The sequence below is a fragment of the Muntiacus reevesi genome, chromosome 7 (assembly GCF_963930625.1).
Source record: "Muntiacus reevesi chromosome 7, mMunRee1.1, whole genome shotgun sequence".
Classification (NCBI taxonomy): domain Eukaryota; kingdom Metazoa; phylum Chordata; class Mammalia; order Artiodactyla; family Cervidae; genus Muntiacus; species Muntiacus reevesi.
Genome location: NC_089255.1, coordinates 88,548,905 through 88,564,174, shown reverse-complemented (window position 1 = coordinate 88,564,174; position 15,270 = coordinate 88,548,905). Strand labels below are relative to the sequence as shown.

At 38.5% G+C, this 15,270-nt stretch overlaps 1 protein-coding gene across 5 annotated transcripts in view; it reads left to right on the top strand.

The window, feature by feature from the left end:
* Positions 1–15,270, top strand: part of CEP128 (centrosomal protein 128) — a 452,993-nt gene that overhangs the window by 146,110 nt on the left and 291,613 nt on the right. For all 5 annotated transcript variants that reach the window (XM_065941397.1, XM_065941396.1, XM_065941392.1 and 2 more), the window contains one exon: positions 6,819–7,169. In XM_065941397.1, coding sequence (XP_065797469.1) covers positions 6,819–7,169 — 351 coding nt within the window. The remainder of the gene's footprint in view (positions 1–6,818; positions 7,170–15,270) is intronic.

Sequence of the window (15,270 nt, the reverse complement as noted above, 5' to 3'; positions counted from 1 at the left end):
GTCAGACATGACTGAGCAACTGTTACTCACTCACTGTTAGCCATGTGCTTTCCATGGTATGCTGCTGTCTCTCTGTACATGTTAATTCTGAGGCTTTTAAGTCTACCTGTTTTTTCATTACTGTTACAAGTTTCCACATGAAGTACATAATACTATATGTGGAAATGTTTATTTTAAATTTATACCATTCACTGTAACCCACTCCAGTGTTCTTGCCTGGAGAATCCCATGGACACAGGAGCCTGGTGGGCTATGGTCCATAAGGTCACAAAGAGTCGGACGTGACTGAAGCAACTGAACATCCATTTACTGTACCCTGGTTTATTTGGGGCCATGTTTTCATTTTTAAATGTTCACTAAGGTGCCCAATCTTTTGTGTGTGTTGAGTGTCAATTAAGAATAGAGGAGAAATTGTATTTAATTGTATTTTAGTTACATCAGTGAACAAATGATCATTGTTACCACCTACACCATAGGTGTAGGACTTTTTGTCCCTAATCCCTCATGGAAAATGTTTTAAATGTAGGCTTAACAATTCTTCATGAATATGAAAAATAGGAAGAAGGTGGTTGGAAAGACTTTTGTATGCCAGACAGAGCTGATTTCTTAATTCTGTAAATTTGCTCCATTATTCTCCTACCATATCCAGTTTTTCCACTTTTGTAATTTCAAGCGATAAATATCCTTTTGTAATCAAAATATGTAAAATTATGATCTTAGATATGTGATTGATTAAAGCTAGAGTTTATGGTGGGTCCTATCCATGTTTTATTTTTAATAGAATCTCTCTTTTTTTTTGGTCTAATTTGTGTTTTAATGCCTTATTCATATGAATGGGCTGTCTAGTTTTCTTAGAATTTGAATACAAACACTGCAGCTGTTAAAAAGGGAGCTAGTGGCAGCCAAAGCCGATCAGTTTTAAAGGGAGAGTGTTCTTTTCTACTATCCTCTATATGCATTATTTTACAGGTATTATTTATAATAATACTGCTTGAGAACCAGTAGATGCAGAAAGGGTCTGTGACCTCCTCATTATACCTAAAAGCAAGTCAGTATTTCCCATGAGGAAGGTGCCCTCCCTGTACTAGAAAGAGAATAGCATTCTCATCAAGGAAAACTGGGAGTGATGCAAAAATGGATCTGTACAAACAAACCTAAAGTCACCCTTGTTGTTCAGTGGCTCATTCGTGTCCAACTCCTTGCAACCCAATGGACTGCAGCACGCCAGGCTTCCCTGTCCTGTATTTCCTGGAGTTTCCTCATACTCATGTCCATTGAGTTGGTGATGCCATCCAACCATCTCATCCTCTGTCGTCCCCTTCTCCTCCTTCCTTCAGTCTTTCTCAGCATCAGGGTCTTTTCCAGTGAGTTGGCTCTGCGCACCAGGTGGCCAAAGTACTGGAGCTTCAGCATCAGTCCTCCTATCTTCCATTCATTTTCCCCTTAGATTTCCAAATCACTTTTCCATTATTAAATCCCTTTTCTTTTATCTTGTCATCTCTCCATAAATTCTTTATTCAAGTTTATGAGATCTGAGTCCTAACCACTTCTTTGGGTCTTCTTTTTTCTGTGATGGCTCCTATGTATACATAAAAGTATTAAATAAAATTCATATTCTTTTCTCCTGTTAATCTATCTTATGTTAGTTTAGTTCTCAAGTCCAACCACAGACTCTGAAAGGTTCCCTATAGGATGCTCGAATTTTTCTCTCCCATCCAGCTGGAAGGAATTCTTGATAAAAAGCATGTTTCTGTTACTTTGGTTTGTTCTTACCTTTGATGGTACTTTATAGTGGGAAATAAATAATGGGTTAATTAAGTGATAAAAAATTTAACCACCTGGTTTAGTAGCTGAGATAATTTTACACAGTTTAAATATAAAAAAGTTCTTCAGGGTAGAAGATGCATCCAGGAATGTATGATGGTATTGTTGGAATTGAAAATCATCATAATGGAATGCATAATAAAATTGCTTTCCATTTAATGTTTCACGTGGTACATAGGAGGGTACTAATGTCTGCTATATGTGCCTGCCTTGATAGCATTTATCCCTGCATAGATGATGTATGTGTACGCTTCATGTGTGCTCTGTGTGTGGGTGTTTATTGGAGGAATTGTTTTGAGGGTTCCATAGGATAATCTTTTGATTGATGAGGGAGAAATGTTTATTATAATTAGATGATTCTGATTGGTTTTCTGAGGAAGATGGATTAAAGAGAATGTCAAAAAAGTGGCTGAGTAGACTCCACCAAGGAATGAGGAAAGAACGTAGGAAGGAGTTCTCTGGTAAGTTTTACCTGAAGCATGATGCAGTCAGATTGACAGGAGCAAAACAGTCGCCACAGTTTCCAGGTTCAGGGCATTTGGAGGCTGTGTTCATCCTGCTCACACTGAAGCCTACCTTCGCATCAAGAGTGAGGACACCTTATTTATACTAAGAACCACCCCTTTTCTGTTCACTTGCACTCACATGTCCAGTCAGCGCCATGATGTTTTCATATACTCTTCAAAGTGAAATATTGTCTGTTATCTGTTAATATGAAAGTCTGCAGTTTTAAAATGTGAGAGCAAAAGGAATTTATTTTGTTAAACTCTGGGCTTGCCTTTATTAATCCCGTGCCTGTTCTTGTTGCTCTGTAATTAACAGAGGAATAAATAATGCTGGATTTATTTTAATTCTGGATTCAAAAGAGTTGCTGGAGAAATTTGAAGAATTTCATCTACTCTTGGGTCCTTTGCAAATTTGAGACAATCTAGTTGTAACCTTACTTCTGTTTGTCAGTTCTTAAGCATTTCTCTCTTGCTCATTTTCTCTTTCCTACAGCAGCTATTTCTGACTCTATGTGCTTAAATACACAAGTCCAGCTCCATTTTTACCCTCCCTCAGTGGATAGTTACTGCTATTTTAATAGGACTGTCTCTTTGTTAGGAGTTGGGCATCCAGTGAATTTATTTTTTTGATGTGCTAAAATTAAGATGCCTGTAGGATTATCAAGTGTAGAGACTCATTATGCAAATAGATATTTAAAAATCTGGAGTTAAGATCAGTCTGGTTCTGAATTAGGAATCACTTAGATCTCTGTTTACCTACATACTTATTTACCACCAAAGACATTTTATAGATGGAATGATGCTTAATACTAGAAACCTATACAGTTATCTCTATTTAAAGGCCAAATAGTTGAAGAGGCCCAGGAAAGGAGATTATGAAAGAAAAAGGAGAACTAGTGAGGAGTGTATTATGAAAATAAAGGAAGAAGAGAGGTAGGATTAAGAAGTGATTGGCAGTGTCACATGCAACAAGGATAGTAGGAAGGATTTATAGAGCCCACTGTATTTGGCTTTAGGTTATCTTTGGGGATCTTGATGAGAGTTATTTTAATTGGGTGATCAGGCTGGAAACCAGAGCCAGTGAACTGAGAAGTGGATTGGAAATAAGACTGTGGGGCATCAAGTGTGGACTGCTCTTTGCAGAAGTTTTTAACAGGAAGAGGACAGGATGCTGGTGAGAAGGTCATATCAGATTGATAAAGGCTTTTTGTTTGTTTCATTTAAAAAATTAGGTTTTTTTTTTTTTTTTTTTAAAAGATGAGAATAATAGAGAAGAATGATATAGTAAGAAAAGAGAAGGCCTAACTGGTGTAGTGAAGTCCTTGATAGATGTGGAAGGACGGAACCAAGGTAGGCTGATTTGTCTAAAGAAGAAAGGTCCCTTTTCCTTAACTACTGGGAAGATTCAGGATGGTACTTGCAGGAAATTTGGGGGGTATCTTGCCTAATAGCCTCAGTGTTATTTTTCAGGGGGAGAGCTAGATTATTATGTATGCTACAGTGAGTGAAAAAGCTGGTAGGTTCAGAGAGTGCAGACCAGACCAGGTAGGGGCATGCTGAAGAATCTCTGGGCACTGAGGGTGGCTTTCAGTGTTTCTACACATCCCCTGACACTCATTTGTGATTTTCCTTGGAGGACTCAGTAACCTGATATGGGAAATAGGAGATTTTTTTTAGGTCCTACAGAGATGTTTTGCTATTCAAGTTCAGTAGTTGAATAGGTCTAAAAGGAGTTTGAGATGTAAACAGGAGAGTGGCTAAAGCGAAATATTACTTATTTAGGTTAAAGAGCCTGGATCTCAAGCCAGTAAAAGGAATATCATCTCCTTTTGGCAATGGAGAGCAGATGTATTAGGAGAAAAGGGAGCTGGGCAGGTGGATAGACAAAGCCAGAGGAGGAGATAATGGGGGGAAGGAGGGTTGGGTATACTCTTACTTCAAAGGTGACAGTTGTAAAAACAACAACACTAGGATAGGTCTATAGGAGTGAGTGGCTGTAGACACATGGAGTTAGGGTCCATCTGGAAGTCTGAAAGCTTAGTAAAGAGTTGAAAACATGGGCTCTGGACTCAGACTGTCTGAGTCTGATTGCTGTGCCCTCACTTGTTAGGTATGTGATCTTGGGCAAGTTCCAAGTTGTGGTTGACTGTCACTCAAATAAAGATAATGAGTGCCTTACTTTAGTTTTGTGGTGGGATTAGGTGAAGTAACTCATATAAAGCATTTGTACTATCCCTTGCACAACTTAACTGCTCAATAAACCTTAGTTGTTGTAGTTGTTGTTATCATTATTGCTGGCTCCGTCTCATTTAGATCACAACTCTTTTTAAAAAATTAATTAATTTATTTTCATTGGAGGCTAATAACTGTAAGTATTGAGGTGGGTTTTGCCATACATTGACATGAAGCAGCCATGGATGTAGGTGTGTCCCCATCCTCAATCCCCCTCCCCCTCCCTCCCCATCCCCTCCCTCAGGGGCGTCCCAGTGCGCTGGCTTTGAGTGCCCTGTTTCATGCATCGAACTTGGACTGGTATAGATCTCAACTTTTATGTCACCGCCTAAGAGAGACTCTCCCCAGCCACACTGTAAAATATAGACTCGTTCAAATAACCGTCCGTCATATTTTAGCACCTTGTACTATCCATTGTTGTAATTTAGTTGTTGGTGTGAATATCTCCCCAGTTAGATTATCATCTTCTTTGGTGTTGAAGCCAGATCTTATTAACCTTTTTATAAACTATGTGCCTAACATATCAGAAGTATAATCGCTCTCCCAAGTCTTTGTTGTGGGAGGAAAAATGGGATCTCTCTATTGATGTAGAAACCACTTGAATACTGCTTGTTTAATAAAGTTGATTTCTGGCCTAGTGATAAAACTTTTAGGTAAGGGCAAAAGGGTAAACCACCATCACTAGGGTTTTCTGATCTCATTTTAGAATTTTCTGCACAAACAAGTGCACAGTTCTCAATTTACTGTTTTGTTTGGGTGGATAAAGGAGTGACTCATCTCTTCCAAGCTGTGTTGGACTTAGCAAACTGAGCAAATGCAAACCGCTTGTTTTAGAGGCATTATTTATATGTAGAGAAATTATATTTAACTTGATTTGAGCCACAGTTGAGGGATGCTGAATCTGGAACTGATAATCTGCTGTTAGAGGAGATTTTTAAATGTTTCCAGTCTGTTTATAGGTACTTCAGTACAATATAGGTGATATTTTATTGTTTGTCCAGCTCACAGTCATTTTAGCTTCCTGAACCCAATCTTACTTGAACATATGACCTTTTCGTGTTACTTTTGTAACCACAAATATTTGAAACTAAAGGCTCAGACGGATTGGCTTATGAGATGCATCGTAGGCACTTGTTTCTAAATTTCTCACTGACTTCCAGAACTTTACAAGAGTGGCTTAACTGTTAACAATGATAACATTCTTTTATGTGTATAAAATGTTATATAATGTACTCTCATTTTTGAAGTTAAAAATCAGTATTTGCTCACTCTTCTCAAATTAAAAATGCATTTGAATTATGATGATTTAGTGTAAGTTCCAAGTGTGTTATTGACCAACTCTGGTTTGGGGAGGGGGCATCCCTGGTGGCTCAGTTGGTGAAGAATCTGCCTGCCAGGGCCGGAGAAACTGGTTCCCTCCTGGGTCAGGAAGATCCCCTGGAGAAGGAAATGGCAACCCCTCCAGTGTTCTTGCCTGGGAAATCTCATGGGCTGAGGAGCCTGGCGGGCTAGAGTCCGTAGGGTCGCAAGAGTTGAACCTGACTTAGTGGCTAAACCACTGCTTACCACTGGTTTAGCGAAAGTAGATTTTAAGAGTTCGAATTCTTTTCTTGAATAGGTAAGTATTCCACGTAAATTTAAGTTTATAAATTGAAATTCTGTCCATTGATTTGTATAAGCTTGACATAAGTTTATCAACTTATAACATTATGTATCTCCAGTCAAATAACCTATCTATAAGTAATTTATCACATTTAAATGGACTTTCACATTACAGTATTGTCTATACTGGTGCTTCTGTCATCAATGTTCTTTTTTTTTGTTGTTACAGATTTTTATTTTATTATCACAAAGTTTTATTTGCTGTCAGAAAGTGAAGCATTATGTGTGATGGCATATAATTGCTCTGACAATCCGACAAATTCTAAAGCATTGACATTTCTTTCATTATACAAGACACTAGATTCTTACGAAAGTAATACATGTTGTTTTTCTCATCAACAAGGCTTTCTGTTTTAGTGACAGTCAATTGGGAAAAAAAACATATTTTCCCTTCTTAAATAATGAAGTAGTCTAAAAATGAAAATACTTTTATAACAAATTATTCTCAATATGATCATGAGATACATGGAAAGGGGTCATATTTTCTAGATGGATTGCTAATTTGATGACATTAGTGACTCCTGTTTGATGATATATTACACATCCAGTGTTAACAAGAACATGTTCCTGATCCTTCACATGCTTTATTCCTAGAATTTAACCCATGAATTGGAGAACAGGGAAAAACAGCAGTTGGAGATGTTGGATGAACTGAAGGAGATCCAGAAGCACTTTGAGACGTGTGACGCCAAACACAAGCGAGCTGACCTGCAGATCACGAAGCTGACTCAGCACGCCGAGGAGGCCACCAAGCAGGCCGAGCAGTACCTCCTGGAGCTCCAGCAGTCCGAGGGCCTGAGACAGGAGGCAGAGAAGAGGAGAGAGGAGCTGAAGCTGAAAGCTCAGGAGTCCATTAGGCAGTGGAAGCTTAAGCATAAGAAGTTAGAACGCGCACTGGAGAAGCAATCTGAAAGTCTCGATCAGCTGTCAGACAAGAATAATCAGGTACGAAAGCCACATTCCTGAGGAATGATTTCTGCTGTGACCCACCATTCACTCATTTGTCCTTTGAACAAACTCTTGAGCGCCGTGCTGTGTGTGTAACCTATCAAGAGGTTCTTGGTAGAAGAGTCTCCACTGTCTCAAGGTACACAGAGAAAATCTTTGTACAGCCTTTGTAGTAGTTTAACATTCTGTGGCTTTGCAGAGTTAATTCTTAAAACAGATCCACTCTCCTCCTCTATTTTAGCTTTTAGTTCCCTAGTACTCCCCGTGCTAAGTTGCTTAGTCATGTCTGATTCTTTGTGAACCCATGGACTGTATGTAGCCTGCCAGGCTCCTCTGTCCATGGGAGTGGATTGCTATGCCCTAATTTGAAATTATTCTTTAATATCCAAATGGAAGAAAATCACAAAATCTTCCTTAATATCACATGTCTTTTCCTCCAGTGAACGTATTTTAAAATCTCATTTATTTGTATATCTCAACTTCAGTATTGGTTGGAAAGCAGCATTTAAGATGCAGTCATTACTACTGGACCATTTTGGCAGCAGCTGTAATTTTAGTTAAGTGAGTAGCATTGATAATCTCACTGAGCAGTATTGTCAGATCTCAAGCCTCTTGAAGACTTTTGTGCTCCTTTGATAGCAACAGAAAGCATTTCATCGATCTGTGTATGCATTTAGCGTCATCTTTTCTCTTGTATAATCGGTTATTTTAAATGGATTTTATGCTCCTGTGTTGATTCTCAACTGTATCTTTGCATTGAATTAAACCCAGATGTTTATAAGATAATAAGCAGGAAAGTCATGATTGATTTTTATCCATGTTCAGTCTTGGTTTATCACTTCTGCATTGTCATTTGTCACTTGTCAAGAACTCTGATTGTTTCAGAAGAATAATCATTTGGATAAGTTGACTTTCTTTCAAAAGAAAGCAAAATGTAGGGCAGTTACACCTATAAAATCAATTGTCAGCACTTAAGAATGATAGATGCTTATTTCATGACAGATGAGCTGTCATGGACACGATGCTTTCATTTTTGCATACGAATTTCTTAGACATATAAAAGATGGAGGAAGTGATCACTTTGCACTGACTGTGGAATGCTTTTCACTTTAACCCACCTGACACTTAATAGGTGACTCATTGCCCCAAGGTAAAGCCCTTCTGAAGCTTTCAGACTTGAATGTGAATTGATTTGATCCCAGGAAATTGGTCTACTTTGATTATTCTGTTGTCAGCCTGGTTTGGCAATTGGTTCAATGAGTCTGCCTATAACGGAGGTAGGGAGAAAAAAGAGGGGTTGGGGAAATTGATTGATTGAGAGCCATCTGGGGATTTTGCTTAATGAGAGGAAATTTAGAAGGGTCCATGTCATCAGACAGTATCCTAATCCAGGAGAGTTTTGTCAATTGAGCTTTTTAGAATATTAAAAATTGTTAAACAATCACTTCCCAGAATACTCCTGCTAAAGTTATTTTTATCACTTAGCATTGCTAATGATAAGCAGAGAAGTAGTTTTAAAGTGATTGCCACAGTTAGGGTAGTGTTACAATTATCACAGCAGGCATTGTAATTTCCACTTTAAAAGCCTTAAAAATTAATGCAGCATGTCACAGTTAGAGCAATGGTTAATCAAAGAAGAAAGGGTAACAGATATTTTACTGCAAATTCAAGTGTCCAGTAAGTCTGTGATACGGAAATACATTGTAAATAACTTTGGAAAAAGTATGTCTTTAATACCTTACTGAATAATGCCACTGAAGAATATTTAATTTGGAATAAAACAGAAAACCACCTTAGGGCAGTAGTGAGACAGTCTACTCATTTTTTGTTTTTTTTTAGGACTAATTACTTTCCAGAAGTGACTCCAGGATATATTTGGAAGTGTATGTTAAAGTAAAAATGATACTGGTTTACAAATAAAGCATGTTATAGTTTAGAGAATGAATTGATAGTTTAATAAGTAACTTTATTGAACCCTTTCGTGTGCTCAACAGATGCAGTCTTTGCATTTTCAAAGTAGTTCCTTGCCTACTTCCATCTGTCTTTTTCCAGGTTCACTTATTTTCTGCTTTAAGATGTGCCACTTAAAAATTCATTAGAAAGCCCAAAGCTTTTATTCTCTTAACTATTGCTCTTATTGCCCCCCCCCTGCTTTTTACATTGCATTATGGAATCTTGGTAAGATGTCAGATGTATATCATATTACAAAACTGCTTCATTATTGAAGAATATGGCACAGTAAACAAATAGCATATCATTGCAGAAAAAATCCAGACAGGTCAGTATGTATACATTCCTTAAAAGACACTGGCATGAATGTTTACATCAGGGAATCATGATATTCTTCGGAGATATATAGATGGCCTAATATTCTATCGATATATATAACGTTTGATTGAAGACCCAGCATTCTACTGATATAAATAATCATCAAGAATTGTGATATTTTTGCCTTTTTTTCTTTTAAAGTGCTTTTGAAGTCATTGGTTTTTATATGTGCTTTAAAAATAATAAGAAAAAATATTTCAGTTTGGGTTTTGATCATCATGTATGCTTTTCTGAATGTTTCCAAATTCATGTGTTTTTTTTTTTTTTTTCTTAACATGGATAATGGGAATGATTCTTAGGTTTTGTTTTGTCTTGTTTTTTCTTATTGAATTGGCAGGATAATTGACTTGCCCATGTATTGAGTTTTTTTCCTTGATAATATTTGACTTCGAGAATCTTAAATTGCCATCTTTTCCTTCTGTGTATTGCTTTCATACTGAGGGAAATAAAAGAGCCGTATGTAATATATACTATCTTTTCAAATGTGAATTTCTTAATGGTTGAAAAGTAAGGAGGATCAGTGCTAAAGTGCATACTTTTAAAATGTGTATGCAGTCCTGTCATAAGCAATTTAAGAAAGGCTAGAGTATCGATATGTTAGTATAGCCCAGCAGTCTCTGCATGTTTCCTTCTGTGCAGAAAATTAACTTTTGTTTTCTTTAAAAATTTTTCTTGTCTACCTTTTGGTTCCCTAAAAAAAAGAAAAAACTGTACATACTTGATAGTCAGGCCTTTAAGGAGTTGATTCCTGTTCCTATAAATCACCATGGTTTTAAGCAGTGTCATTCCTTTGGGGTCGTACCAGCCATTTTCAATCCTTCTTTCATTCTCTTCCTCTGTAGCTCTTCTTCAATGGAAACAGTGCTCGGTTAGAACATTCCCTTCCCATTTCTCCTGACTGCTACTTATGTCTCCATTAAGCCTCCACTTTTCTCAAGAATTTTCACACCTGGCTTCCCTTCAACCTGTTTCATTACATATAATTTTGCTATTATCTTTGGTGATCTCCAAGTTTAAGTCAGCAGCCCATTGGACTCTGTGTTTTTATATTTCACTAGCTTCCTGTTGTATAGTGACTTTCCAATCACTCTGCAGCTAATTTCTATGGCTAAAATTTGTCATCATCTATAATTTGTGTTCAAATCTTATAGTTCTAAAATTTCAGTCTCTGATTATCCACATTATTTTTATTCCTTTTTCCTCTTTTAAGTATTCCATCAGATTTTCATCTTCCCACATTTCATTGGTTGACCAGCTGTTTCTTGGAATCAGTTTTTTTTCTCTCTCAGACTGGACTTCACGAAAAGCTAATCTGGTGACATGTTCTCTGGCATCTTCAGTTTCTTAACTTCCACCCCACACATTTTGTTGATCTTCAATCTGGGATCTGCCTAACTCTCTACTTATTCTGTTGCTACTCTTGAGTGGTGCCAGCAAAACTTACATAGAATATCATGTATATTGGCTCCTGTAGTGATCTTGGTTTTCTCCCTGACCCCAGCCCAATTCATTCCATCACATTACAAAAAATGAATGTAGACCAATTGCTAGGCATCTAGCCCTCTTCTGATCAAGAACTATTCTTCATTTGAAGGATGAACTATGAAGACTGTTGGGGAGCTTCTGATAAATTTTACTCATTCCTAAAAAAGATACACTAGGAGGGAGTTGTCCTCCTTCTCTGAACATTATTGTGTTTGACTGTGATGCCAGAAATGGCTTAGGCTGAGATCAGGCAATGATCCTGAGAATGCAGCCTCATTAGGAGGGAAGGTATTGCTGAACGCGATGCAGAGCAGTGGACCTAAAGCTCTGACCTGTTGTGTCTGGAGCAGTTCTGCTTGGAATGATGGTAAATCACCTTGTAGTTTAAGCTCGCTTGAATTGGAGTTTTCTCTTACTTGCAGTAGAAAAACATTCAAGCTAATATGAAACATCAATTCTAGGAGTAAGGAGCTGTAAGTCAACAAACCTAAAATGATTGACTAAGTGGAGAAGTAGGGTGAGAACTGGGATGATCAGACTTTTCTCAAGGGAAGGCTGGAAAACCGCACCATGCTATTGGCCGTAACTGAGCCGTTAGAAGTCATGCCTTTGGGTCTTGATGATGTGCTTCAGGGGATGGTATTACGTGATCAGTAGGTAAGTGACTTTGGGCTTCCCTTGTCGCTCAACTGGTAAAGAATCTGCCTGTAATGCGGGGGATCTTGGTTCGATCCTTGGGTTGGGAAGATCCCCTGGAGAAGGTAAAGGCTACCCACTCTAGTATTCTGGCCTGGAGAATTCCTTGGACTGCATAGTCCATGAGGTTGCAAAGAGTCAGATACAACTGAGGAGCTTTCACTTCACTTCAGGAAAACTTTAGATGTTGGAGTCTGTTGTATAGTTATCAGAGCCGTTAGAAAACTCCCAGAAGAGAACGATAAACACAGGTTGAAACTGGCCTGTCTAAAAGCAGAGAGAAAGATCTTGGGGCATTGGGAAACTGAAAATCTGCCATCTTTAGCCCATATTTACTGAATCTGATAATTTGGAGTCTTTCAGAGTTGGAAAAGCCAAATCGTCTATTCATGCCAAGGTTAGTCCAAGTAAGAGAGGGAGGTAGGACATTTAGCAGAAATTTAAATGAGGTAAAAAAACAAGCCTGATTTCTCAGGCCCAGGCACATCTACTCAAGCATTTCTGGCCAAAGGAGACCCAAGTCCATTGTTTTGAATTCCCTCAAAATAAAGGTTATTCAACTGAGGGCCCCCAGGAATCTCCCGGATACTGAGGTGGTGGTTAAGACACTGACATTTTCAGACTCGGAGTCAATGTCTAGACACATCTTGGGCTATGGCTACTAGCCAAGCATTAACCAAAAGAAAATAGAAGTTACTCAGCTTTTAGTATGTATATTGCCAGAGAAATTCCAAACTTGACCAAGATAGTCTGGGACTGTCTGCTCTAAGGCTGTCACTGCTGTCCTGAATTGATGTAACACTTGGAACACTGAAGGTGAGGACAAAACCCAGAGAGTTGTAGCTTGGCAGGATCTGAGTTTTGGAGGACTCTTCTTGAAACACCCTATCCTGCTCTTCCCATCATGTGACAAAAATAAATATGGTATTTTGCAATCAAAGACATTTTATCTGCTACAACTTCATCTCAATTACATGATTTTTACTGATATCTTCAGGGCTTCATGGAAGTCTCTTAACTCAAGGCCCGGGGCCTATGTTATCTGTTCCAAAGGTTAATCACTATGTTTAAGCCACCTTCCTTATTCTTGGGTCCCTCCTTATGTTATCGTTACAGCCAAGACTGGATTCTGTCAGTTTTGTGTTCTTTAATATGGTGCATAGAGTGACCTCCCAAAGATACCTCAGCCTAGTTTCCAGAAGCTGAGAATATGGATGAAATTTCAATGCCATGATGATGTTATATGGCACAATGTTGATTTTAAGATGAGGAGATTGTCTGAATGGGCCTAGTCTAATCACAGGAGCCCTTAAAAGCAGATAAATCTTTCTGATTGTTGGGAGAAGGGGAAGTCAGAGGGATTCAAAACTTGAGAAGGATTCGGTGTGGAATATTACTGGCTGCAGAGACAGAGGAGTCCATAATCCAAGGAGTGCGAGTGGCTTTAATTTTATTTTTTTTTTCCAATTTTTTTCCATTTATTTTTGTTAGTTGGAGGCTAATTACTTTACAATATTGTAGTGGTTTTTGCCATACATTGACATGAATCAGCCATGGATTTACATGTATTCCCCATCCCGATCCCCCCTCCCACCTCCCTCTCCACCCAATCCCTCTGGGTCTTCCCAGTGCATCAGCCCCAAGCACTTGTCTCATGCATCCAACCTGGGCTGGTGATCTGTTTCACTCTTGATAATATACATGCTTTGATGCTGTTCTCTCAAAACATCCCACCCTCGCCTTCTCCCACCGAGTCCAAAAGTCTGTTCTGTACATCTGTGTCTCTTTTTCTGTTTTGCGTATAGGGTTATCATTACCATCTTTGTAAATTCCATATATATGTGTTAGTATACTGTATTGGTCTTTATCTTTCTGGCTTACTTCACTCTGTATAATGGGCTCCAGTTTCATCCATCTCATTAGAACTGATTCAAATGAATTCTTTTAATGGCTGAGTAATATTCCATGGTGTATATGTACCATAGCTTCCTTATCCATTCATCTGCTGATGGACCTCTAGGTTGCTTCCATGTCCTGGCTATTATAAACAGTGTTGCGATGGCTTTTAGAAGCTCAGAAAAACAGCTGGCCTAAAGCTAGCAAAGGTAACAGGGACCCATGTTCTAGGTGCACAGAACTAAATTTTGCCAGCACCATGAATGAGCTTGGAAGTAGATTCTCCCTCAAAGCCTCCAGATAAGAGCCCAGGTTAGCTGACATCTTGATTTTAGCATCAGGAGACGGAAGGCAGAATTGCTTGCCAGGATTGACAAGCTGGAAACAGTGAGCTAATAAATGGGTGGTGTTGTTTTAAGCCATGAAATTTGTTGGAATTTGCTACACTGCAATAGAAAAAGAATACATTTGCCCTTGTTTAGTCACTCAGTCATGACCAACTCTTTTTCAACCCCAGGGACTATAGCCCACCAGGCTCCTCTGTCTGTGGGATTTCTCAGGCAAGAATACTGGAGTGGGTTGCCATTTCCTTCTCCAATATCCGCCCTTAGGCTTATGGTTATTTCTAGCCATTTTTCCTGCCTTAAATTCTTTCTGAAGTAAACTGTTTCCTCTGTGTTCTAGAGACTTTTCAATCCGAAACAGTACTTTATCGGTGAACCCCTCTCTTCACAGTTTTGATCACTATCTTGCATAAGTACCCCCCGGAGACTCCTGGTTTCTCCTTAAACTTAAATCTCACCCCCTCTCTTTACTTCTGCCTTCCCAGTTGTCTTTATCACAACCCTATGATGTAGCTTTTATTATCTTTATAAAGATAAGCAATTTCTTTAAGGCCATAGAACTACTTATGCCTGGGCTGAGAATCCAGTTCTCCTGGTCAGAGCTCAGCTGCTTAATCACTCCCTTTTATTATTTCTCCTGTTAGCTTCATGCTGTTTCTCCCTGTTAGAAATTTGAGGAGACCATTTTTTTTGAAGTGATGGACTCATTTTATCATGAATTGTTTCACATTGAGGTGCAAAATATAAAGTATAAAAATGTCTTAAAGTATTTGCATTTTAACTAATTTCTAATTCTAAAATGAGAATCTTAATTTTTTTTTCCCCCTGGGTTCAAACTATGGTAGGCATCAGTAAACAGGTGTACAGAGATGCTATTGGTGTCAGTGTTGGGGGAGAGGGGACAGTTTCAGCTTCCTTAGCTGTTGGCTTTTTCATTTGCATCAATGGACGGTGAGGATCAAAGGGTTAGTTCTTGGCCTTTGTCCCTGAGCAATAGCCCTAACCCCCAAAGAGGCTGGCGGAGGGTGATGGCCTTTTGGTCCTTTGACTTTTCTCGTGAGTCCCTTCCCAACCTTTCCAACTCTTAAATTAACCTTATTTCTACCTTTATTGAACTTAAAGACCTCCACATTACATACCGGTGTGTTTCTTGGCACTAATCAAATTACATTATTTGATTAACAGTGACTGATCGTACCAAAACCTTTCTGTATCTACGTTCTTCTTCACGTTATCTTCCCTATCTGTTTTGAGGTTTCTCCTTTTAAAAAGTGTGCCATTGAAATGCAAATCATTGTTATTTTAAGTAACATTTTATTATTTTAACCTCTGGTAAATAATAACTGGAG